This window comes from Apteryx mantelli, chromosome 3 (genome assembly GCF_036417845.1).
Source record: "Apteryx mantelli isolate bAptMan1 chromosome 3, bAptMan1.hap1, whole genome shotgun sequence".
Classification (NCBI taxonomy): domain Eukaryota; kingdom Metazoa; phylum Chordata; class Aves; order Apterygiformes; family Apterygidae; genus Apteryx; species Apteryx mantelli.
In genome coordinates this window covers 87986507-88013965 of record NC_089980.1, presented here as the reverse complement: position 1 = coordinate 88013965, position 27459 = coordinate 87986507, and the positions used below count along the sequence as shown (strand labels likewise).

At 39.7% G+C, this 27459-nt stretch overlaps 1 protein-coding gene across 1 annotated transcript in view; it reads left to right on the top strand.

Moving 5' to 3' along the window:
* CCDC162 (coiled-coil domain containing 162) overlaps positions 1-27459 on the top strand; it is a 47728-nt gene that overhangs the window by 7877 nt on the left and 12392 nt on the right. Inside the window, 7 exon segments of the mRNA XM_067294588.1 lie at positions 1137-1294; positions 2898-2999; positions 17800-17992; positions 20417-20544; positions 23380-23580; positions 24553-24674; positions 25785-26013. Of these exon segments, the coding sequence (XP_067150689.1) occupies positions 1137-1294; positions 2898-2999; positions 17800-17992; positions 20417-20544; positions 23380-23580; positions 24553-24674; positions 25785-26013 (1133 nt within the window).

Below are 27459 nucleotides of genomic sequence, written 5' to 3'. Positions count from 1 at the left end.
AAATGATTAAGCAAGACATTATAAACAATGATGAAGCAAAGTATAGAATAGAAACACAGATGGCCCTTTACTGCCAAAACAATAAGATAATAAATTGGATTACATGTAGCTCCACCAAACTCCACGAGTTTTGCTGAACTTTAGAAAATTGTTATTTACCATTAGGATCTTTGCCTGTGTCATCAGTACTGTGAGTGATGGAGAATTAGATGGTATTTATTTGGACTCTCAAAAATCTTTGGAAAAGAAGTAGCAGATAAAGTATTGTTGTTTGTTATAGCTTGGCTTAGAGACAAAAAACAAACAATAGGAATAAGAGTCGACTTTCTGTATAAAAAGATGATGACACACCATAAACTGTAAGATTCTGTGTTAAAACCACTGTTAAACATACTTATCAAAGAACTTAAAAAGAGGTGACAAGATAACAAAACTTACAGGAACACAATAGTTTTGGCTGTTCAAAGATGAAGGCATACCAATATCTTCCATAGCTTTCAGCAAGCCTGAGATAAGGTAAAGGAGGAGGAGAAAACATTTCAGCCCTTCTAAAAAAGGGTGCTATGCTGCAGACAGACTCTTCAGCACAGACACCAGGCCAGGTTCAGCCAGCCCCGTACACCCTTGTTTCAGAAGTTTGTGACAGCAGCATCATGTCAGTATCAGATAGAGGAGAAGTGATAACCCTAAAATAGTAATACACTTGAAATTCTTGTGGAACGTGAAGATTTGGGAGGTGTAAGTGTCAAATGGATGTTGTACACACCCTGAGTTACAATTCTTTGTTCAGGCAGCAGTATTTGCTAGTTGATGTGCTTTCCATCCTAGGAGATAGGCACTCTTCCAAGAACCACGTAGGTGTGCAGACCTGCAGCAGCTGTTAGTCTTTTGGGGTCTGGTGGAGGGCCCTTTTGTAAAAGAAAATGAAAATAATAATAAAAAAAAATCCATAGGAATGTGTGGAATTTTTTCCTCCATGTCACATTCCATTCTCTGACATATTTCTGCTTCAGGACAAAAAAGGAGAATTATGTCATTGTGTGGATGCAAAGCAAAGGACACTGATGGTTTTGCTTACAGTCATGTTGCTGAAAACATTGACATTCTCCAGCTAGTCTGATTACGGCCTCTTGCAGAATCCTGCCGCAAGGACGCTAGATACGCTTTGCTCCAGTGCAGCACTGAAATGGAGGAGCTGAAACCTCAGCTCCAGCTTCTGCTTGCTCACTTCAGTATCGACTACAACCTTAAGGATCTGAAGAATTCAGCTGATGAGATGGAGCTCTTTTCCCTGGTAACTGAAGTGTACTTCTCAATATATTTTATATATATTTATATATATATATATACACACACACACACACACACACACACATACATATATATACATAAATATATATATATAGCTTAAAAGATATGAGTGGAAGTTCCAGTTATTATAAGTCAGTGTTTTACATCACAGAATAATAAGATTCTGGGCATTTTTGATCATGACAGTGACAGAAAGGCCTAGATTGCTTCCACTAAGCTATAGTAACTGCTCAAAGTACCACAGTGTTCATACTTTTAACATCATTACTCTGAGGACACATCTTTATTCTCCCAGCTCTCACTCATGCCTTTTGCGTGCGTTTCTTGAGTTTTCCTGCCTTAGTGTCATTGCATATCACAAACCCGTAGCATTTCCACTAGAGGTCGGCCTTCTACACACCATTGCAAAGGCCCTCACCAAACCTATGCAGTTCAGGGGTTATCAGCAAAACAGCTGTGTCTTTTGTCTGTTACCTGATTTCAAAGGCAAAACCAACCAAAAATCTCCATCATGTGTTCAGGGTGCAAAAGAGATGCATTGAAGTTAAACATAAATAGCATATTGCTTTTAAATACATGCATCATCTTACCAATCATGCCTTTTATTTGACCAGGTGGTAGAGCTGAAAAGGACAAAGTTTTGGAGATGTAAGTTGTTCTGTAGGTCTGTATTCCAATTAACATCTGCCTAGTCCAGCTGAACTCACTGGAATGATCCAAGATAAACGGAGGCAGAAGTGTTTGCACACCTAGGCAATAATGTCCATACCTTTACTAAATTACCTTTATTGTAGACCAGCAGTGGCTTATTCCTTTTTGGACAGGCTTTTCAAAGAACTTGGCTCTAGGCTATTGCTATTCTTGTCAAAGCTGACAATAATAAATTTCCCCTTGACAATAAGTGTTTTTGGAAATCCTAGTCATATCTTTGGAGGCTCCAGAGTTAACAGCAGGGAGTTTTATTTTGTCTGCTGGAAAAGAAACATAGGATCAGAATGTGCCCTTTGTCATTTTATGACTTGACTTCTTTTTTTCCAGCTGGTAATGTGCATTATTACTTTGTTCTGGGATTTAATGTCCTGCTTGTGAAATTTATAACACTACCTTCTCCTTTTATGCTTTAGGTTGTCCAAAAATTTAGAAGCATCTTCTGCAAACAGCAGACAATGAGGACATTTCCTGTTTATGATGCAGAGGTTTCTAGATCAGAAAACTAGGGCATGTTAGATCCAACCAGGGCTTTGAAAAAAAGAGCCAACTGGATTCCTTTCTTAAGGGTAAATATGAGGAATTTCCCTTTTTTAATTGTGTTAGTAAAAAGTCATAACCACTCTTTAGAGTGTACCAATGTACATTTCAGCAATTAAATTCTAAAATGCATCTTTTGAGAAATACAGAGTGATGGTTCTTGTATAATTCAGGGCTTATCTAACTACTATCGTACTATATAGTCAAGAGCCACTTTGTGTCTGTTGAAAATAAAAAGTAAAAGTGAATATATTGCACTTTCCCTACTAAATATTGCCTCCTGTACAAAAAGCATGTGGTAATATTCATAAATTTTGTGGTTACTTTATATCAACCAGATTAAGCCTAAAGCAGATCCCTGGCAGCAAAAACTTTTGATAAAACTGAAACAGTGGAAGAAAGTGGATAAGCTGATGGACTTTCATTCAAAATTTGTAGAGGTAATATAACTTCTCATTTAAAAATATTGCTATTTATTTATTGGACACTTTCAGGGAAATTGAAATGCCTAGAGAAAGGTTGCCTCAGGTTTATGTATCATATGCATATGCCTGAATTCATTAAAAGTCCCTTAGTGAGGTGTTAGAAGGAGTTTTTCCCTCTCTTTCTCAATTCATTTTAGGGCTACAAAACTCTAAAGGTTTTATAAGGCAGCTCAAATACTTGCATAAATATTCAAAAGCTCTGAGGTTCACCTAAGTCGGATCAGAATCAGCCCTGGAATTTGTCTGTCTTATACCTGGTGTCAAAGGAATTACTTAGAATAGCTCTTCTTAATATGACCAGATTCAGATCTGTAGTGAAAAGACAAGGCGAGATGCTCCAAAAGTGAGGCACAAGTCTAAAACTCAGGAGGGCACAACACAGACTGCCTGTGGATCAGGGAGGGGTAACTGATTGTCTCTGAATTTCTGCTCTGGTTTTACAAGTTGTCTTGATTCTGGTGATAGATGGCTGTTTGCAGGATGTCCTGCAGCCCAGCCCTGCTGTGGTGGGGCTTTCTGCCATCCAGCATCCATGGACAAATGGCAATGTGCATTCACAGATCAGGCCTGCTCTGCATCCACAGAGAGTTTGAGGCATCTGTAGCACCTCAAATCTTTTCCTTGCTTTGCATGGTCAGCTGTAAAATGTAGTATTCGTGTATCCTAATTGCATCATCTTTACTGAACATACCCTGTAGGGCTGACTTGCATATGCCCAGTAGCCTCTGCGCATTCACACCTACAGCAGATATGTGGATGAACTGCAGGGTGTGATAGATTGCTCAGGTGTACTGGCGTGCTACCACATTTTTCCTGTGAAATTTCAGCAAGTCTGGCATCCTCATCTGTAAAACTGGGGTAACAGGAGTTCTCTGCCTCTCGAAGGGTGATGAGAGTTAATACACTGCAGATGGTGAGCTACTGTAGGACTGGGGCCATACAAATATCTCAGCCAGCAAACCTTACCTGTCGATCAGATGGTGAGATTACTACCTCTCATTCCCCTGGTGAGGTCTGAAATACCATGAGCAATAACAACACTTTGTAGTTCAGCTTGCAGTTTTATACAGAACTAGAAAGAATGCCCCTCCACCCCTCTGAAGCTGTGAAGGAGTTGTCCCCCTAGCTGCCCTCTACTATCAGTAATCACATTCCTGGCGAAAGGAGAAGTCCTTGATGAGGTGGCTGTTCCTTGCTTCAGTATCGAGATGGTCTCAGGTACGCCAGGGCAACCTAAGGCCTGCTTCCAGCCCCTGTGAGGCTGTTTTAGCCCTGAAATGCCACCTGATTCCTTGGTCTCCTTTCCTCAAGACAGTCCACCCAAATACCTCTGTCCTCAGGCTTGAAGAGCCCCGCCATGTAGGAAGGGGGTAGTGGGCTTGTCGTAGAGCCCCTAATAATGCTGTGTACAGGTTTGAGTTGTGGCTAAGGCTTGTTTCAGCACCCTTGTAGGTTGCCACCTACCCCAGGGCCCAAGGGAGGAGAAAGCTTCCCATCTGCATGGGGACTGTGGAAGGCACAGGGCAAAGCAGGGGAATGGGCATCAAAAAAGCAACCAAAGCAGCATGAGAAAGCCTGCAAACAAGCAGAAACAGACAGTGCCAGCTCAGCAGGGCAGAGAGCTCTCAGTGCTGAAGCCATGAACTCCCTGCAGCAATGGTGCCCGCTCTGGAGCTGGCTGCTGGGCTGTGACATCCCTTGCTTAGGACCCCATCAACCTCCTGCCTCCTCTTTAGGCAGCTACTTGCTTTACCTACACCTGAAGCTGGCCTCGGTAAAAATCACAAAAGTGAGCATTAGTAAGCAGGTTCTGCTGGGCTGAAGTCAAGAGGAAAATTAGTTTGTGCTGGAGCAAACTACCCAGCGCCAGGGGAAAGGGAAAATGGAGGCTGCTTGCTTCCCACCTCTGCTCACCTTCGCCAATCCTCTTTCCACTGCTGGTGGCATTACGTCTACAGAAATTACTTCTGATTTTGTGTTTCAGTCTCTAATATTGTTAAAAATAAACATGACTCTAAGGAAAAAAAGGATAAATTTAGAAATATACCAGGTGCTTGACAGTAGAGCTCCTGATTAAAGCAATGTTCTAGTACAGAGTTAGCAAGAGATCAGAACGTGTTGACACCCAACAAAAAAGAATGAGAATGAAAGAAAATGCTGGGGAAATGAATGAAAAAAAATCATGTAAACAGGGTTTGATGTTTAGTTTACTTTTTTGTTAGAGGCTGCTTACTCTCCAACCCTCCTGTTATTTTTTTAATTATTTGTTCCTCCTGTGTCTAATTCACTTTGCTAAGCAAGGTTTGCTTTTTCATGACTTTTCAGCAACTTCATTCAAAACAGATGATAAAGAACAGTCCTATAAAGCTCCCAGTCTTAGGCCCACTAAAATTTCTGTGAATGTTATGATAGAATTTTTATCAACAGAATTTTACTGATGCTAATAGTTGCTAAGGCATGACCATGCTCTTTAAATTATACTTTAGATACAAGAGATAATTGAAAAAAAGAAAGTGCAAGATTAGATATGTTTTTTAAAAACTACTTTTGTATTACTACTAATTTTGTTTAGCCTGTTTTTTGGCAATACTCTCTATATATTTAGTCTCCCTGGTTCCCATTTAAAATCCACTACTTTCTTTACTTGCATGGGTCTCTCATACAGCATTTAAGAGAGAATTTTTTAAAAAAATGCATAAATCAGAAAGTGGATGTGCAGACTTTGCAGCCAAAGCTGGCTTTACAACATTTTAAAGAATTGAATGGATTTCATTTTGATGATGTTCTCTTAAGAAACAAAAAGATTAGGAATTTACTATAGTTTTTCTTTATTTAGGACTGAAATAAGCTTTCTTTTATGATCCCAATTTTCAGACCTTTTCCCTATGCCAGATATTTCACAAAGAAACCATTCTTTCAACTCTTGCCACAGCATATAATTTTTCTGGAAAGTTTGGGCAAAAGCCATCATCACCACTAACAAGAGCACAAATGGCTTTGCAGCTCACTGAGACAATGAAAAAAAAATCATCCTCCTGGCTTTTTTCCATAATGGCTTGCTCAGCAAATTTGATATTTTTGGTCTTGGTCAGGAAATATGTACATCTTCTTAAGGGTGAGGGATAAGAGGAAAGGAGGGAGGAGCTACCTAGTAGTCGCACCCTTCCATACATCTTAGAAAAAAAGGACGCTTTTGTATCCTGGCCCGTCTGGTGCATTCCCTCAGTATCCTGTGATAGTGAAGTCCATTCCTACATTTTTGCCGTGGGGAGTGGGCAGCAGACAACTTACCTGGGTAAAGGAGAAGCAGTAACGAGCAGTGCTGTGCTCCCTCACTAAATTCTCTAGACTTGACCCTGGCTCGCTGTGAGAGGGCAGGTGGCAAGCTGACTTGTTTGCCTTATGAATCTTTCATCTGCATTTGATGTGCTTTGAAACAAGGTCTCAGATGTGGAGAGGGTGATGGAGGTTCCCCAGGAGCATGCAGCAGTGGTGCTTGAACCACATCCTGTATCATCAAGTTGTGCGACTTCTTCTCATGCCTCAGGACAACATAGCTATGATCATATTTGGAAGGAATTCTATGCCCTTGGTGAGCTCCAGCAGGTACTTGGAAGGGGGAAATAATGAATAATGGTCAATTGACACGTTTAGCAAGTATTAGTCAATTTTGATAGAGGACTCCTTTAACAGATTTCTGTTTGGATACCAGCATTCTCTTTTTTCAAAGCTCAGTCTCCCTCTGTTGCTGCCTGTGGGAGCTAAACAGGATCTGCCAAGCTGCAGTGTACAGTTCTGCATCCCAGCTGCTGCACATGATGCCCTCACCTCCCTGGGGCTCACAAGTCATAGCACAAGCGGTGTGAGCTTGCACCGACCCACAGAACAACATGCAAACCTTTCTGTAGTAGGACTGGGCTGTGGATTTGGCTGCAGGAAATAGAAGTGTGCCCTGGTATTTACTGCAGAGTATGGTGTTAGGGTACTCTGTGTGTATGGAGTAGAAGGGAGGAAGGATCACAGGGTGGCCTGGTTACTGGAGGCCATCTAACAGTTCGGCACCTGTGAATTTGACAGAAGATATCTTGCTTTTTACACAGGCAGATGTGATAGCAAGATCCTCCTTTCAAAGGAGGAAGTGGAATTTGTGGGCATGGCCTTGAGAAGATTCAGCAGTTGTGAGAGCAGAAGATATGAGAGATCTTCAAAGTTTTGAGAGGAAAAAAAAAACAAATGGCTTAACTGATAGGGTAGTGAATGGGAAGTCAGGCCTGCCTCTCTGGTATCTGAGGGATTTGTAGAGTCTGTGACATTCCTTACCTGGCAAATTCAAGCTCTGTGATAAATCTTTTGAATTTGAAGGTATTCCTCTGATGGAGATGGACTTTTATTACCTATTTCTTTATCATCCTTCTGATTCAAAAACTGTTCACAGCTGGTGTTTTAAGAAATAAAAAAGTATTATTTGAAGAACTTTTTAATCTCAGAATGTCCTGTATCTGGAATTGGATGCTTCGTTTGGCTTACCGTACCAATGTCAGGCTGCCTGTGAGAGTGGGCCCTGATGGCACGTTAAGAACGGACTGAACACTCTTTTGCTTCCCTGTTGTCTTTTAAAGAGGAAAGGCCTCTGCTACTGTGGCTAGATGCAGCTCAAATGTTAATGAGAAGGTCCTGCATCCCTGCCCTTGGCCAGGACCAAGCAGGGCTGCGGGTGTTACTAGAGCAGGGAAAAGGGAGCAGAGAGAAAGACATCATTTAGTCTCTCCCCATTCCCTCTTTCCTGATAATTAATCTGCTTCAAGACTGATACCAGCTCAGTGTTTAAAAATAAACCAATAGAACAGCCTTTGGCAGGAAAGGCTCCCACCTGTAAAAACATGCAGTTTTTCTTACCTCAGGCTGACTTTTATCCAGAATACAGAAAATATTTGATTACTTAATGAAAACTCCAGGAAAAAAAAATTGGGTTCACTCAAGCAAACTACATGATGATTAATTAAAAAAATATATATATATGATGATTGCACTGTACATCTTCTGTCAAGTGAACTGGGTCCATGACTGGGAATGAGCACATATATGGGGACAACACAGGCTACATAACTGATTTCAGCAGCATTAGGGAAATTAAAAATCAAAATTTGAAACCAGTCTCATTGTGATGGTATGGTAAGACTAGAATTAGATCCTCCACAAGAAAAGCACTATCTAGGTCTCAGTGTTTTTCAAATAAAAAAATCAGCTGTTTTCTAAAAATGTAACATCTCTCTTTCTTCCTCATTTCACTGGCCTTTTTCAGCAAGCATTTTCTGTTTCATTTTTAAGTGGAAATTTTAAGTGGGAATGCTTCATCCCACTTGTAGTTCAAATACTTGCTATAATATTTAGTAGAGATGTGCAGTCAATGCTGTTGGCCCTGTTTGACCTTACATTGTTTTAATTAAAGGTTGGAGGACCTAGTTTTTCCAAAATGTAAAACATTAAACATTCTTTGGAATCAGTGAGGACAGGATAAGAAAGGATGTTCATGTTGGGAATCAGGTCAAAATGGGAAAATCAGTTAACAGATAATTTTTTGTTGCAAGGATTATATAAATAATTCAGTGTCTGACAGTTTTTCAAGATCTGTTTGGCCTGAAAGACTTTTTGGAGGGGATTTATTGGGTCAACTTACAAATTTAAAAAACAGATAACCAGGTCCTAAGTTTAGCTGTCTGTTTTATGTGTACCATTGCAGGGTTGTCTCAGTTTGGACAGCATAAATTTGACAAGCACCAATTTGTGAAGATGTATTAATAGGATTTTCTATAATCATAAAATCCAATGCCAGAATCAATGCTATAAAACTCTTATCACACTGAAAAGAACTCCAACTTATGCTGTCCAAGTCCAAATGAAGTAAAATAAATTGGGATAGAGAAGTGGGTTAAGAGGACAAGTTTTTCTTATATACTTGATTGTTTGCAGAAATTAATTACTTAACTCCTAATAAATTACTATCCTTAACATCCACAGTTAATAAATACTGTGTGACTGATGGTGATCTCATTTACACTGGTGCTAATGCCAATTTACTTTCATTGATGTTGGTGGAGTAACTCCTGATTTATGTTAGGAGATCTTGATGCAGATGATAACTAGACAAGTATAGCTATTTTCCTTCTTGCTGCTCTTCTACTGTTTGTACTATCACAGAATCACAGAATCACTGAGGTTGGAAGGGACCTCTGGAGATCATCTAGTCCAACCCCCCTGCTCAAGCAGGGTCACCTAGAGCACACTGCACAGGATTGCATCCAGGCGCGTTTTGAATATCTCCAGAGAAGGAGACTCCACAACCTCTCTGGGCAACCTGTTCCAGTGCTCTGTCACCCTCACAGTGAAGAAGTTTTTCCTCATGTTCAGATGGAAGTGTCTGTGTTTCAGTTTGTGCCCGTTGCCTCGCGTCCTGTCGCTCGGCACCACTGAGGAGAGTCTGGTCCCATCCTCTCGACACCCTCCCTTCAGATACTTGTACGCGTTGATAAGATCTCCTCTCAGCCTTCTCTTCTCCAGGCTAAACAGGCCCAGCTCTCTCAGCCTTTCCTCATAAGAGAGATGCTCCAGTCCCCTAATCATCTTTGTGGCCCTTCGCTGGACTTGCTCCAGTAGTGCCACATGCCTCTTGTACTGGGGAGCCCAGAACTGGACGCAGTACTCCAGATGTGGCCTCACCAGGGCTGAGTAGAGGGGGAGAATCACCTCCCTCGACCTGCTGGCAACACTCTTCCTGATGCAGCCCAGGATACCACTGGCCTTCTTGGCCACAAGGGCACATTGCTGCCTCGTGGTTAACTTGGAGTCCACCAGCACTCCCAGGTCCTTCTCCGCAGAGCTGCTTTCCAGCAGGTCAGCCCCCAACCTGTACTGGTGCAGGGGGTTATTCCTCCCCAGGTGCAGGACCCTGCACTTGCCTTTGTTGAACTTCATGAGGTTCCTCTCCGCCCACCTCTCCAGCCTGTCCAGGTCTCTCTGAATGGCAGCACAGCCCTCTGGTGTATCGGCCACTCCTCCCAGTTTTGTATCGTCGGCAAACTTGCTGAGGGTGCACTCTGTCCCTTCATCCAGGTCACTGATGAAGAAGTTGAACAAGACTGGACCCAGTACTGACCCCTGGGGGACACCGCTAGCTACAGGCCTCCAACTAGACTCTGCACCGCTGATCACAACTCTCTGAGCTCTGCCATTCAGCCAGTTCTCAATCCACCTCACTGTCCACTCATCTAGCCCGCACTTCCTGAGCTTCCCTATGAGGATGCTATGGGAGACAGTGTCAAAAGCCTTGCTGAAGTCAAGGTAGACAACATCCACTGCTCTCCCCTCATCTACCCAGGCAGTCATTCCATCACAGAAGGCTATCAGGTTGGTTAGGCATGATTTCCCCTTGGTGAAGCCATGCTGACTACTCCTGATCACCTTCTTGTCCTCCACATGCTTGGAGATGGCCTCCAAGATGAGCTGCTCCATCACTTTTCCAGGAATGGAGGTGAGGCTGACTGGCCTGTAGTTCCCCGGGTCCTCCTTCTTGCCCTTTTTGAAGACTGGGGTGACACTGGCTTTCTTCCAGTCTTCAGGCACCTCTCCTGTTCTCCATGACCTTTCAAAGATGATGGAGAGTGGCTTAGCAATGACATCCGCCAGCTCCCTCAGCACTCGTGGGTGCATCCCATCAGGTCCCATGGATTTGTGGGTGTCAAGTTTGCTTAAATGATCTCTAACCCACTCCTATATTGTTGAATGTGCTGAAAAGTAATGAGGAAAAAAACCACCAAAGTTTAAAATTACAAAATGTTAACCACAGTCTTTAAAATACACTTGTGTTGGGGGTGAGGGAAGGCATGAAAAATTTAATGTTTCTAATTGCTAGTAGTCTTCCACAATATGAAGCCTTCATTTGTATGTCTGTGTGTAGGTCAGAGTGGGAAGAAGAGAAGATCTTTAGGATATTTTTCAATAGATATTTTTCATTAGATAGAAGTAACTACATAATATTGTGTTGGCCTTCCTCTTGGCTGAAGTGGAAAACTTTGGCTTGGACTTCTTAATTTCAGCTGCAAATTACTGAAATATTAGCTTAATAATTCAGAACAGATTTTATCTTTACAATTGAGCGGATCACATATGATTTTTTTTTTTTTGCTTTTGCATTTTACTCTTTTTTGTGTCTGACTTCCTGAAAAAGTGAGGATTATTTTCTGAGCTGTCTGTCTGCAAGTTTCCCATAGACAACCTTTAAATTCATTGGGCAATCTTGACAAAATTTAACGTCATAGTATAAGTCATGGTAAAATTAAATAAAATCAATTTTATTAACACATGTTGCTTAAGAAGAGGGAAAGACCTTTCAGCCCTTATACATTCTGAGTGGCAGAAACTGGTAAGCCAGTCAGTATATATGTAGTTATGTAGCTCCAAAGGGAGCTTTAAACGAGAAGTAGCAAACTTTTTGTTCAGGCTGAAGATGGAAGAAGGAGCATGTACTCATGTTTTATGGCCATACCTATTGCACTCCATTTCTCTAAATAAACGACTGAAAATCATATTACTCTAATCGTTATTGCTCTGATGAGTGCTATTATTTTGTGATAGATCCTTACAGGGAACGTGCTCTAAAAGGGAGACGCTAATGAATTAAACCTCACAGCATGTATGTAGGGAAATGGAGGCTGCAGGATTTACATGGCTAAGCCTATGACTTGCTAATGCAGCTGTACACAGAGCTCAGTTCCCATATCCTGTACATTTTAATAAAAATGCCATCTTGTCTCCAAAAAAAACCACAATAACTCAATTTGTCCAGTCAGCAGCAGAACTAATTAAGCCTGCTTTCTTACAGATTGTCTTTTTTCTGCAGCCCTTCCACTGTCCGAACCCCAAATCCTGCAATGTCCCAAATATCTCAGAAAACAGCAGTCAGTGGTCAGCTGCAGCTTCCAGAAATGTTGATGAGTTCTGCCAGTCCTTCCTTTGCTGAAAGCAGTAATTAAGGTCTCTCTTCTCTAGCCAGCTGCCTTGTCTTGTGAATCTTATTAGCTTAATAGCTTTGAGGCCTCAACATTTCTGACAAACTGAATAATAAAACAAAAGAAAACCTCAAGACTGGGAAATGGTAAAGACAATAGAACTGGAAAGGTCATCTAGTCCATCATATATATATATGTCATTCCAGACAGATGTCTGCCTGACTTATTTCGCAAACCTCTACATGACTGACTCCACAGTTAGGAGAACACCAGGAAATCTGTTCCAGGGCTTCACTGTCCTAACCTGGCCTCTTATCAAGCCTAAACCTCTCCAATCAAAATTTAAGCCTGTGTCTGTTATTTCACGTTCACTTCAGTAGACTGGACAACTCGCTTTTTCAACCTTTCCTCACAGATGAAGCTTTCTAGGCCATTGATCATTCCTTGTTGCCCTCCTTCAGGCTTTCTTCAAGTGATCTGCAGCTTTCCTGAATATGCCCAGCACTGGCCATAGTGCTGCAACTGAGATCCTAGAGGGTGGGAGCCAAAGGATTGTTTTGCAAGTCTTGCGTATGATGGTGTTTATACATTGCCGTAAGACTTTTCTGCAGCCCAGTCTGATGTTGCTTCTTTGTTGATACACTATGACTTTGCCCCATGCTCAGCTTATGATCTGCTGAAGCCCAGAAGTCATTTTTTTTTTACCATGGAAAGAGAAAGAAGGATGAACTAATCAGTCAATTTTGTAACTAACCATGGCTGGGTTGAGTTTTTGATGAAACAGATTTTCTGTGTTTCTTTGGAAAAGTTCCTTGATCTGATCCTTCCCTTAGTCCTGTCTTTAAAATAGGGATAGTATTTTCATAAGCCCAGGGACTTTATAAGGATAAAATAATAAGGGTTGGAAAGTAATCAAATATTATAGTGATATATGGCACAATAATTTCACAGCTGGTTGGACTATGGATCTATGGATCTGACCAGTATGGCAATTCCTTTCCTTTTTTTTTTTTGTGTGTGTGTGTGTGTGTTATGATAAAGTCTCCATATAAAGCTGGCAAAAAAGAAACATATGCATACTCACCCAACCAGTCTTTAAATATGTGTGTTGAAACTAGGAACTAAATACTGAAGATGATAACGCAGCTGTGGCTCACAGTGGGGAGGATGTAGGAAATACTAGCCCCAGTAAGCCTCCAGGATCCTCCAGAAAGAAGAACAAAAGAGGGTAAAATTTTGTTTATATATATATATATCTTTTATAAAACCTGAAAGAAGAATTTCTCTGATCTCTTTTCTCTTTTTTTAATTTTATACTGTAGGTTTCTATGACAGTGAGTCCTGTAGGCAGTAGCATCCTTTTAGACAACAGACATTGCCAAATGGTTTACTTTAGAAAGGCTTAGAAATCTCCTTGAGGACCAATAATGTAATTATTACATTTTTCCTGTCTGGAAAAAGGTATAGTTATGCAACCACCTTTCAGCTGCTGCGATTAGAGGCAGAAACAGAGGTTGTAAACAAGGAGCATGTACTGAAGAAAGGAGCCTACTTGTCAGTTCTTTACCTACGTCACTTGAGAATCCAAGAGCTAAAGGTAAAAAATAAAATGAAATCAAATCTGCGTAGATCAGGAGTAATATTTTAAGGAGGGAGCTGCAAATGCAACTGTATGTTTGCTTCTGTTTGTTTCAGGAGTCTGCCTGGGGATCCTGAACTACTTCAGATCCGTGGAGAGAACCCTGACCATCAGTACTGCGGGCCTATCCTTCAAAGCTGGTAATTTAATTCCCAGCGCAGAAGATACCTGCTGGGTCAGTGCTGCCAAAGGAGGCACTGGTGTTTCTGGTGGCCTGAGTTCTCAGCCTTATGTTCATTACACACCAGCTGACTACAAGGTGAGGTACCCCATAGCCTCAAGTCTTCCAAAATGCGTGCTTCAGCAGAAGTGTGTGTCACGTTCCTCCCTGCAGCTGCCAGCTTGGTCACCTCTTCCACGCAGACTCTATTCTGATGAACTGCTGAATCATCTCAGGCATTTAGTTCCTCAAGACCACATGTCTCGCCTTCGTGGACTTGATACCTTTCTCCACCAGAGGTCTGTAACAAACCTCTGAGAAACCTAATGCCTGCCAGATAAACATGAATTCAAACTTGTGCTTATACTCGCACTTCTACATGTTTTGGACTATCACCCAGTGTATGTTTCTAGCCCTAGGAAATTGGAGGCATTTTACAATGTATGGAAATGCTTGCTTAAGTAACTGTTAATGATTTCTAAAATGTATTATTTAGTTTTAGGTACAGTTTAGGGTTTATTGTTTTTTAATCTTGGATGCCAATGTGTGGCTGAAGTGATATAAATAGTCTGCTTAGCTTTACAGGTTGGAAAAATAATTCCAACTAAATACCTAAGCCTTATCAAACTTTGGTTTCCCCCACTTTTTTTGTAAAATATACTAAACTGAATCAATATATTATGCTGGTTTTAGTGATTTGATGTGGTATAAAGTCTGTTCTTCTGAGCAGCCAAATCTCCTTGCAGCTCTGCTACGTACCAGTCATACTAAAGTCTTTGTATAAAAATCCTGAAGAAGCACTATAGCATATTATTCAGTATTTTTTTCAACATTTTGAGTTCACATTTATTTTTCATTTACTGCAAACTTGTCTTTTTTGCTGTAGAAACACCAAAACCAAGCACACAAACTACTCCACGAGAGGATTATGGCTAGAACTGAAAAGGAAGTAGGCTTCCTGCTCCCATTTTTGCTTACATTAAGACTTCAAACCCTCCCCCCCAAACTTCCTGTCCCTAAACATGAGAAAAGTCTAAGACTCCTTAAAAATAAAACTTGTGGAGGATGTGGGGTACATAATATTTTTAAAGTAACTTAGTAGTTTTATTTCTAATCTGGCAATGTCTGTCTTGCAAATCCAGCCACTTAAAATTCCTAAATGAAAAGCTGCTTGGAACAAGAAAACTGGGATTAAAATTTAGGAAATGTTGAATTGGATGACTCAACAACATCAAATTTTGAAGTCAGAAAAAGTAATTAAAAATTATCCTTTCCAATGAGAAGTGTCTCTCCTTGGAAAGAGAGAAGACAAACTCTTCTGATTTTGTTGCTTTGTGTAATATATCTGTATTTTAATTCCCTTTTATCTGTTGCAAAGTGGGTGAAATGATGCGAAGATCAGTTCTGACCTTCCATCCAAGTACTCTTTGATCTGGAGATTAGCTGTTAAATACTTCAGAGAGCCCCTAGCAATGAGATATGATTTCACAATGGCCTCTCTTTCCCCCACGCTAATACATGGGTCCTGATATATAAGCTTGAACTTCAACTAAAGCCTAGATAAATATTAACTAATCCTATTACAGTTTAATTGGCAATGTATTTGGAAGCACAGACATCAGTATTTCCTTAACAACGGTTTCTAACGTGTTGTGTTTTTTTTAATACACTGCACAGACCATCTCTCAAGAACTGTAACAGTAATAGAGCCATTTTCCTGGCAAACTAAGTGAGATCTATCTAACTTGCTCTCTGACTTGTGCTGTAAACTAGGAGCATATGGCACTGTTTGGTTAAATACTTTTAGCACCTAATCTATGTCCAAAATTGGATGACTGTACTGTTACAAATCTCTCAAAATTGTAAGCTATGAGCTGGTGTGATGGCTCAGCAATAAGTATATATATCCTAGACTGTAAGCCGGTTTCCCACCCTCACTAGTGGACTGATTAGGATGGAGATCGTAAGAGGCATGAGTTTCAATTTTAGGACAGAAGGCACTGCAAGCAATGGAATACTTTTAAAATAAATTTAAAACTCTTTTCTGTCCCGTGTTAAGATTCAGCTTGAAAAAAAGTAGTTAAATGTATGGAAGAGCATGAAATGTTGCTTTCTAACCCAAAGGAGATTTATTAAGCCCCAGTAAATCTGAGCAGATCTAGAGGAGGAAAATCAAAACTTGGAGGCAAATAAAATGGCACATAATATCTAGTTACTTGATTTGTTGGTGTAGACATGTAACTGTGGGTATTAACATTTTTTGTGGGCACACATGGTGTTTAGAAGACTTGGAGAGTCTCTTTAAAATATGGCTCCCAAAACAAACACTACGGGGAGATTGTTTTCACTTCTTTTTGGTTTTATTTTATAAATCTCCAGTTACGTAATCACATGCTTCTTCTGCAGAATATGATAGTCTTTACTGAGCTATCTAGGAGTGGGATAGAGCAGGAATCACTAAAAATTCAAGAGGTTGAAAGTGAAGGCATTTCAATGAATATTTACCACAATGAGATTAAAAACAAAACAGAAAAAAACCTCTTTTATCTGTTATGGTGAAGTCAGCCCAATATTTGCTCAGTTATTTACATAAATCAAGTTGAATTTAATTCTTCTATAAAAGGCTTTGATTTAACCTTTAGCAAATTCTGCACCCTGGCACTGAGAGCAGTGAAGTAAATATTCTGTTCAGAAGAATAAGGAAAGAACAAACTGTGCAGAACCAGGCTGATCTAACACAGCGTTCAAATAGGACATATATTTTTGCAGGGTGGACTTATTAACTTTCTGGTAAAGAATGAATTCTGATCCAGCATAGGTCTGTGCAGTTTGCAAGCTGTTTGACTGCTAGGATTTCCATGACTAAAACAGATGCTTTTTCCTTTTCTCCATCGCTTCTCTTAATACAATTTTAAGAGACAGCCAGCAAGCAGGTAAAGTTTGGGTAGCACTGGAGATTTTGTAAAGGCAGATGTTAGCAAAGCCAGTGAAAGAACGAAGGAAGAATATTGTATATCATTATTTGGCATTGCAAGTGAGAATGGAGGTGCATTACATGCAAGGAAATAATAAAGACAGTGGGAAAGCTAGGAGCTTGTATTTATTTGCTATCATCTTATAGTAGCCATTTTTAAAGGCTTGTATTGTTATACCCGTCTACTAAGGGTTTGTTTACACTGGGAGATTAACTTCTGTAATTATATACCTTGAGGTAGATGTGTGTAATTATCTTTATGGCACTCCTAGTCAAGAAACAGAATATCTTGAAAGTTAATGCCACTTCTACTAACAGTAGTACTGAGATCATGCCTGGGGGTTTATCAAGCTAAGTATTATTCAGTGCCAAGGTAGATGATTTTCTTTTAAAGATGCTGATAGTTTTTAAGACCTATCCTATTGAGCAAGTGCTGACCTCGCAGTAATTTGGGACATCAGTCATTGGGTGTTCTTTATAATTAGTGCTAAAGTCTTTGCTTGTGTGCATTTATTTTCAAATCTTACATGTGTTACTTATCCAAAAGGCTTTAAAAATGTGTTGACTGCAAATCTGAATATCAAAATCAGGATAGCTTTGCCAAATTTGTACTGAATTCAAAAAGGGGGAAAAGGTTCTACTTTAGGCCAGGAGCTAATCTACCAGCTTTGATGCCTCCTGGGTGCTTTTGAGGGTTTAGAAGCCTGAAGGAAAAACTAGTCACAACAGAAATTCATACAGTTTGTGTCACTCCTTGATGGCATAAATGCAGCCACAGTGTAGGTTATCTGTTAAAAAAAAGGGGGAGGGGGATGGGAGGAGGGGACCTATATTTCATTTTATTGTTCTTTGCTAGTGACCAAATGACATGCTCTCAGGCCTGGTCCACTCTTAATCATGTTGATTATACAGAATTGCAATCCTTGTAGAACTGACTGCTTGTATCTCTATGTCTCTGGGAATTTTTCACGGCATAGGTCCATAGTGCTCAGTTCATGGAGTTTGCAGAGGTGGAAAACCATGATGACTTTTATACCAGTGAAGGTGGATATATTCACACACAGGACCCATGAGGGTTTTATATAATATATGATGTGGCTTTAAAGGACCTGAAGGAGCTTGAGCACCAGCTGCTCCTTGTGACCAGCCAATATATTGAGAAAGATAAAAGTAAGTTATCTACAGGTCCAAAACACTTGTGATAATTTGATTTGTTGTTTTCAAGGTAGGCTGGTACTATGACTTCTTGAATTGTTGCTGTACTTCAGAAGGACCAAGTTCTGATTAGATGTTTGGGACTTTTCTTCCTAGTTAGTTGAGTGATGAATGTGGTACTTGAGCATGTGGAATTATTTGTCACATATTGTTAATGTCACAGTTGTGCACTTATTCAAGATCATAGACATCAAAGTCATCCAAGAGGGGAAAATAACACAGAAAGGACATTTACTGATGTAGTTAAGTAGTGCAATGAACATGCACATCTTCAAGGAATAAAGAGAGTCAGAAAAGAAAAATGCTAATTGTTTCTGAACTTCTTTTAATGAATGTATCAAATTGCTTTTTTTGCATAACTAAATTTACCTCCCACCACTTCTAATCTATTCTCAGTTATAAGCAAGAAGCTGCAAACTATTTGATGCTGCAGATTCTTTTTCCTACGAGCTTTTCTTGTAGTAGGAACTGAGTTGATGTGAACTGGATTACGCATTTCTTCTAAAAAGAGCAGTTGAACTTTTAGAATAGTGAAGAGAAGTAATTGTAGAAAGTAAGGGGCAGTGGCCATTAGAGAACAGTGAATAAATGACATATACATGCATGATATTCAGAGAATTACAGAAAATATTTCTTAAGTCATTGGAATTACTTTCTGTATTGATGGGATAATGTTTTTGAAGTTTTAGCATGCATCCTTAAAATTGAATATACTGACATACAATGCAGGGCATAGCAAAGCACTAAAATGACCAAAAAATTTTTTTCCTTACGAACATGTGAATGCCTAACTGCCTGCCAGAGTATTCTTCTGAGTCATCTTGTCTTGACTATGTTAGGAGACAGACTACTGAATGAGGTAGTCTGGTATAGCAGTTCCTATATTTACAGGTCACTTCGTTATCATGCTCACATAGTGCACTTGAAGTCCAACAATGTATGACCTGTCTTAGCTCCTTACACTCCTTCCTGTTATAGTTTCTTGCTAGTGATGACCAGGGAAAGACCATGCTGAAGAAGCAGTAAGCTCAACTGCCATGAACATGAATGCTTTTAATGCTGACTTCTTCAGCAATCATGGACTTCAAATGACTGTCTTGTCCAACTTTTGAAAGAAAAGATGACACTTTAAACCTGGAGCTGCAAAGTAGCTGCTGAAGCCTACCAAGGCTGATTTTTAACCCTGCAATTCTAAATATTTCAGATTCATTCTACTTGATTTATCATTTGTTGTCGAAGTTAGCTATGATTTAGATAGTAGCACCAGTTCTAACCAGAATAGACACAGACAGGTATGAATTATGCAGTCTCTTTTAGCCAATTATGTGCATTTGTTAAGAAATGAAAGCACAAACAAGAAACCAAAATCATTATTTCTTAAAGAATTACTCATGGACTGCTAGTACAAAAATATCTGTAGTGATCTTCTTCCTTTCTTCATAGTCATTTTTAAATTACAGAGATTTTCTAATAGCAAGCCCTCTGAAAATAAAAACCCTCCTTTGGGTCTGCACTCTGCTCTGGTATATCTCTTTGTAAAATTTGTCTTTGAGTAATCTGTACTGATTTTGTTTGATCTGAGTCTGAAGGTGAGGAGATGAAGATGATCCCAACATGATTTGGTGCTATGAAAATTTAAGCATCTTTCCTCTTTCTTCTGTTAGTTCTTTTGCGCTTTCTCTGGCTTTACCTCTTGATGCAAGTCTCTCTGAACTCAGCCCCTGCCCTTTACCTCAAAGAATATTTGTTAAAAGGTAGATAGATGAGATATGTTTAAATCAAGTGCCCAGTGCATTTGTTCTTTGCCTTTTACTATATTCTGGGGCCCTCCAAAGCTTGTGGGACTTAAAATCTTTTCCTGGCCTTGGGTTCTCTGGCAAGCACAAACCACAACCTCTTGCTATAAATAAAAAGAATTACCACAAGTCCTGGGACTCTAGGCGTGTGGAAATCACTCTGACCCTGGCATCTGCTTCTGTTTTGTCAGATTTTCTTTTTAAAAGGAAGATTGAATTGGTCATCTGAAAGAGTTGGTGAACTGTTGGTGCCATACAGGTGGGAGTTTTAGGGGGAGAAAAAGCCTGATTTATTTAAAAGTGTGATCATACAAATTTTAGTATCATCTATCAGTGTTCTCATTACATTGTATGAGTGATATTCATCAACAGAGAGATTAACATGCTATACCTGCTCTTTGCAGAGGCACTGTAGGGAGATAGTATAAGGTTGCTAAGGTAAACCCCTGACGGATGGTAACCTTGTACTGGGAAGAGCTGCTCTTTTTCTTTTTTTAATAGAAACAAATTAACAAACTAATGGGCATCTTATGTAGATGTTTCTCTGAGAGATACCTGCTGCCTACTTATTTTTTTGTCCTAGGCCATATAACTTGTGGTCAGTTCAAAGGCAGCAACCTCCTTGGCTGGGCACATTCCTCTGTGGATCAATTTGCAGTGCTGCTTGACCTCTGGACCTGTGAAACTGCTCTCTTGGAGAAAAAATCTCAGGTACAGAAGCTTTCCTTGCTCTGAAAGCAGTGATTTCCAATCCGTTCTTTTCCAGTTCTTTAAAGTTCTGTTTCAGCAGGATTTCCCATTGTGAATGCATACAAATGCCAGAGCCAGCAACTGTGGGAGGTGGTACGGGTTTCAAACACATTGGGTGCCTGATTCTGGACTGGACTGGGCACAGCAGGGACGGAGCTGCTGGGTGCTGTGGGTCCAAAGGACCCTCATAGTGGCTTTTGTACTGAGGGAGCAAAAACACTCTTGTTGATGGCAGCAGCCTCCATAGCTGCTGTGCCAATGGCTGGAAGCACTTCTGCAAGGCCTTAATGAGAATGGCCCGCCAGTGTGAAGAATGACTGAGAAGGACAAGGCCATCTCCAGGGCAAAACTGAAGAGCGCTTTGTGCCCTTGCTTACGTGCCAGGGAATGGAGCAGTTGCAGACTAGGCAAAATCAGGTCCAGCCCTGAGAAAGCTGGGTTACCAAGAAGTCTGAGATGCACATTTTTTTCTGTGGTCCTGACTGTCCCTGCTTTCTGGAGCTGTTGCAGAAAACTTTTTATGGCTGTCATTAGAATTGTCATCATTGCATCTTTGTGAAGGTCAAGTAGAAGAGACTCAGTGAAGCTAGCTAGGACCATCATTTGGATTACCCCTTGTCAGAGAGAACCAGAGAGAATAGTTATTAACATAAACTATGTATAGTTATATAAATAAATAAATATATACATATATATATAAAAATATAGATTCTTCTTTGCTAGTTAATCTACCTGAACAGAAAATGCCATCACTTAGTACAGAGTAGCACATTCACTAAAAATGTGTATTAAGAGATTTGTAACTTTGCCATTTACTATGGCTCCTGCACAGACTGCAGGCTTTTGCCTTTCTCTCTCTGAATCTAGTGAAGTGTCTGTATTTTGCCAGGGAACACGAATATATATAGTGTTTCTACTCAAAGAGTTCAGTCTGAAAGATGAAGATTAGACCAGTTTGAAAGCTCTAGAGGAGCTTGGATCTCTATTTCTATGTGTGGGACTCACCACTCCCTAGGACAATGCTGTGAGCGTCAGGAAGTGTCAAGGAGCAGATAGTCCACTTCAGAAGAGGGGAGAAATGGCACTAATTAAGGCCTTTGCACGCTTGAAATGTTCTGTCCTGGAGTAGCACAGAGCAGCTCTCACAATAGGAATGCCAGAGGGTGTTGGGGAATCTCCAGCATACCACTGAAGAGGCTTTAAATAGAAAACCTTTTAAACTGAAATAGTTGTATGTAATTTAGAAAATCTTGTAAGGCCCCCTCCCTTTTTCATAGAGGAGCTTTGTGCAACAGAGCTAAATAAAAGGCTATCTAATTGCCTAGTTCACTACGTTTCTGCTGTCATCCCAATAGACTTCCTTTTCCGTTACAGTATGATCATGTTACCTCTGTTACCAATCTACCTTTTATTTTTATTACGGGTAGATACAGACTTTCCATATAAGGAAACTTGCTCTCATTTTTGGAATAAAAAAATCCCAGTAGAGAAGAATAAAACTTCTACAGCCACAATGCACCAGTTCTGTTTCCAAAACATCTAAGAGTTTATTCTGGAACGACTTGCACAATCCAGCTCCCTAGGCAGGATTAAATGTGCAGATGTGCTGTTCCTGGAAGTCTTTTGCTTGTAGTTTAAACTAAATGGAAGTGGGTCTCTCTAGTTCTGCAGTTTAACTTCCAGTGTTTCCATCTGGGACAGAATTCTTTCTGAAAGAGGAAACAATAGTCCTTTGTTTAGCAGCTGAGACAGTTTAGCTTAACTAATACAAGACTTGCTTATGCCCTATTGCTCAAGCACTGTATTAGCTGCAGCCAGAACAGTTCAGGTCAGTCAGATCTGAATCAGAGGACCTGATTTTTTTTTCCACCGTAATCTGAACTCACAGATACTGAGTTACCTCTAAGCCATTCTGCATTTTCCTCTTCCACAGTCTTCTGGTCTCAGTGTGGAAAGTAATGTGGATGCATTTCATTTCTGTGTCACAGCAAAATAGCCAGATGCAGATCATTTCATGCTGACAAGGCCAATTTGTCCAGAAGCATTGGCAATGCATATCTTCAATTCCATAATTACCAGCTGAGGAAGAGTACTACAACATCACCTCCACAGTTCACATGCTGTCATGTTTGGCATGTTTCTTTTTCTGTCCTAAGCTGCGGGTGTTAGTAATGATAATTTTTATTTAAATAAACCTTTCCAGCTATTCTTGGCAGAGAATTCTGAAGAGGACATCTGCCTCTGCATGTCTTTAATTACACTGTTCTTAATAGCAGTGAGGTTTTTTTTTTCCCCAAAAAATGTAAAGTAACTGTGACAGTCATTGCCAGGTGAGATAACAGAGTCTGGGATGAGTCTGCAGGTTTCAGGTTAGGGAAAAATGGAGTTTTTCAAAAACACAAAACCACTGTGTGTGTTGGAAAATAAACACAGAACAGATTGGAGTACTAAATAAGTAGATGGTTTTAAACTAGTAAGGACATTGCCTTGTTACATTTTGAAAGGAAAAATCTTCATACCTCAGTAGAAAAAAACCCATCTGTTAACTATGCAAGATTTGGAAGAAATTTCTCCTGGGCGCAGGTTATAATATATGCTGTTCTTGAGCCTTCTCTTGAAACATCCAGTAATAAATAGCCTGTGCCAGAAACAAGATGCCCTGAGACTTTTGGGGGCTATTGGTCACTATTGGTTTGATGCAAGTAGCAACCTCCATGTTCAGAAATCTCTCCTCAACAAAGAATGAAAATTCAGGGGAATAAACATTTCAAGATGTGCTTCTGAGTATCTCTTCAGCTTCTAGATGTTTACTTTGAAGCTTACCAACATGCTTTAGACCCAGAAGAAGGATTTTCTTTGGCCCAAACAATAGTTGACATCATGCATAAACATCCACAGTTTGATCTCAAGCTTGGATATTTTGTGAACACCTACAGAGATGAATGCATTTGTTTACAACTTCACCTCCAGCTGCTGAGGGACGTAGTAAACCAACGAGTAGGTTGAGTTTACATTATACCCATCTTGGGACAGTGGGAGGTGAAATCCAGAGTGGGAAGTTTTGATTATAGCATGCATTGGTTTACAGTGGTTATATTAAAGTTGGGTCAATATTCATTTAACAATAAAGTGTATAGATGCTTTGTAAATTGAAGGTCTAAAAACGAAGAGCAGAGGACAATTATTTCAATAATATCACTAAGTGAATGTTGGAAAGATTGCAGAGCTTCATATATTTCTTTAAAACTACATCTGCTATAGTTTGAGTCCATTAGAAAGAAATAGTACATGAGAGGTGTGGAAGCTTAATAAAATAATATAATTTGCTCTGCAATGCAGTGGATAAGGAGCTAGTCTGTCTTCTCTCTTTCTATAAAGACAATGTAAACAATGTTTGTACTTTGAAGTGCATTTTAAAAAGCAATATATTTCAGATAGCTGTGAATTTCTGTGCTAATAATTAAAGCACTGCATTGAAATCAGCAGATTTTTCCACTGGTTTACAATCTGCCTCAGCTTTCCTCTGTATCCTTGCACAAGTTATTTCCTTTCTCTGAACTTTGATTTCACAGGCTGCAAGTTGGGAAGTTTAGCCTCTGTAACAGGACTTGTAGTCCACAAATGGAAGCTTCAGTTTCAGTCAAAGAGGCTACTGTTATGCTGTTGTTGCCACTAATGCTGCCATATTGTTAACAATAAAAATGGAGTGTTATTGGCATTTGGAGCTCAAATTTTGCTCTGAAGCAATATGAAAGATTTCAAAAGAACTTTATCAGAAATAATTTGGCTAAAGTGGGTACATATATAATTGACTGGAAATTTTATATATATATGTATGTATGTATATGTAAATATATATATATATAATTTATGCAGTTTGTGTTTAAAGAATAGTTGGTTTTGGCTTGATTTCTAGCTATGTTTGAATTTTATTGGCTAATGCCACTTATGTTTGTTGCTGACTTTTAGATAGATGTCCAGAGGGAATATGTCCACAAGGTTTGGCGGGAAGGTCAGAGAGGTGGGATCAGTGAATTTGGAATTCCTTATAATGTGATTGCTAAACAACTTATCTCTCTTAATAATAGCTGGTGAGTACTTTTACAGATTCATTTTTCTGGAGAGTAATTTTTTCTGTTCTGTGACTGGTTTCTGTGACTGAGTGATTGTAAAAATTTGGGATCTAGCACCTCAAAGTAAGACTTCTTGAAAAAATGACAATCTTGAGGAGAATCAAGCAATAGATAAATGTCTCACATTAGATGCTATTTTATACACTTTTGGATTTTCCAGAGAAGCATCCAAGGAAGAAAAATGATTTTTTTTTTTCCCCTCATCCTTTCTTGACATTGGATTTGGTTAGTTCATCTTGCACTGTATTGAGAAATGAATATTCCTAATGACTGTAGAATATTTAACCAGGAGATTGGTTAGTTAAGTTAATCTAGCTTTAGACTGACTGCCTCAGTATTCTGACCTGGCTTTATGGCTTTCACTGCCCTTTGGCCATAGTCCGTTATTAATTCTAGCACAACTGCCTGTTTGGATATATATGTATGGTATTTGCACACATGGAATCCACATACTACCTATAGCACAGATCTGCCCTGTATTCCCCATGCTGCAACTGAGCAACCTTGTGGATTATATGAAGGATTTACAAAGCAGGAAATACTTTAGTAAAAGCCAAGAGCCCCTTGCTTCTGATCCTCTCTGCATAACTTCCTCTGTCTTAAGGCCCCTTGCCCCCATTTCCCCCCTACTCCTCTTTTGATTGTGTTGGTTATCCGAGGGCTTATTTTCAAATCTTAATATTTTTAATGGGTGGACATAATAGACATGAAAATATAGTTAGTAAAACAGGTCAGCTAACAAATGAGAACTTTAGACATTTCTGTTTTCATTAGCAAATGAAAGTACTTTTAGATGTGTTCCAACATAATTATGTTTATTAAGGCTTCAGTCCTATTGTCAGATTTGATGATTGATTTCTGAGGTACAGCTAAAGTCACTGTAATTCGTTCTTGCAAATTAAGCAATAGCAAGGTTTCCTTACATCTGCATTTTATAAAAGCTTTATTTGAGAGCTATTTATTCTTTCTTTCTTCAAGTGCTAGTGGCTTGTAAAATAGGAGCATTTTCCTGTGATGGTGATGTTAATTAATTGATTTCTGTCTGTCTTTGGTTTTGTTATTTTTAAGTCCTACTTCGAAGAACATTTATTTGCTGGAGTTTCACCCTTCTCTTGGTCTGGTGTGCTTGATCCCCAAAGCTCTTGAGCTTATCTACCAGGAATTCTGCAACATCCTTAGACCAAAAACAGCCAGTGAAGCAAGTAATCTAGAAAAACAAGTACTTCAGCTAGCAGTGGATGAGTGGCTAACTATGGAAAAAACAGAATATTTTTACAGCTCTCAAATTCAAAAAGATGCAAGTTCTATTTTTTGCTTATGTGACTAATGACTGTTTACAGCAGATGCCCAGGACTGCGATCTTACTAGATCAGTTATGCTGGTTGGTTAAAATCTTAGTTATATCATTCTTAACATCAGTTCAATTATTTGCTTAATATTTGCTTAATATTTGCTTAATAGGTCCATTCTTCCCACCTTTAAAATAGGATTTTTTTCTATAAGAGATCACAGAAAGGTAAAATCTTCTGATCTCACACCAGTGTAAAATATGAACAGTCAGCTTAATAAAAAGGAAGATACATACGCTAAAACTGATGTGAGAACACAGTTAGTCTCCAGGTTTTATGTTTGCCTGTGTGTACTGTTTACAAAACAGAAGACTGGATATGAAAGCAAATGTTGTTAAATGGAGAGCTGTTTATTACTGTAATGTCCACCATTTCCTGGTGTAAGCCCATGAATTTGGTTGGTTATAATTTTGATAAATGTTAATTATTGTGAATGAAATTATCTATGCTAGATGTTCTATCAGCTTGATATGTTTTTATTAGCCAGTTTAGTTGTTTCTGAGAGCAAGAAATGGACAATAAATGATTTTACCTCCTTTCTCTACAAGATTGTAATATGCCTTTGGAGTATACATTTAAAATTTGGGAAGGCTCATTAAGTAGTGATATGCTATGCTTTCATTCCTTCCAAATTTGGCCAACCTAAAATAAAATAAAAATTGCAACTGCAACATACTCAGTGGGAGGACATTATCTGAAATTTCTGTCTGACTGATGTATCTCTAACATGAGGCTAATGTGACTTTCCACTGTCACTGCAGTAATAGCTGTGGACTGAGCCAGCCATGTATCTGGGTCCGAGTATTCAAAGTGACTGCAAGGAGCTGGTAGTCTGCACTGTCACTAGCATTGCCTTCGCTGGAGACAGCGGAGGAAGCTGTCTAAGCAGAATGCAGAAGAAATGTTGCAGCTCAGTTACATGTTGGTTTGTAGAACAGGAGCTGGGGTATTGAAAACAGAAATGGAGCTGGGTAGGGGATGCAGAGAAAATACAACTGACTTGGTAAGCGGCATGACAGCCAGTAAATGAGAATGAAGACTGAGGTAGATGAAAAGCTGGAAGACACAGACTAGGGCTAAGAACCAGCAGGTTCCTTCCTTTCGGAAGGGAAAGAGATGGGGGAAAAGCATGCTGCGACCCGGGACTGTGGCAGGGAGGCATCTGGGGTGGAGGTGGAGAGGTGAGAATGGTTTGGTAAAGAGACTGGGACAAGCTGCCCCAAAATGGTGATAGCAGGACTTGCTAATGAAGGGAGTGGGGATGAAAATGGGGATGAAAATGAGAAGTTTGAAGCATGGAGACTGAACTGGTTAGATGGATGAAGAGACTGTGAAGGCAGTGACAGGTAAGAGAGCATAGGCACAAACTAAAGGCAACAGGGCACAGCCACCTT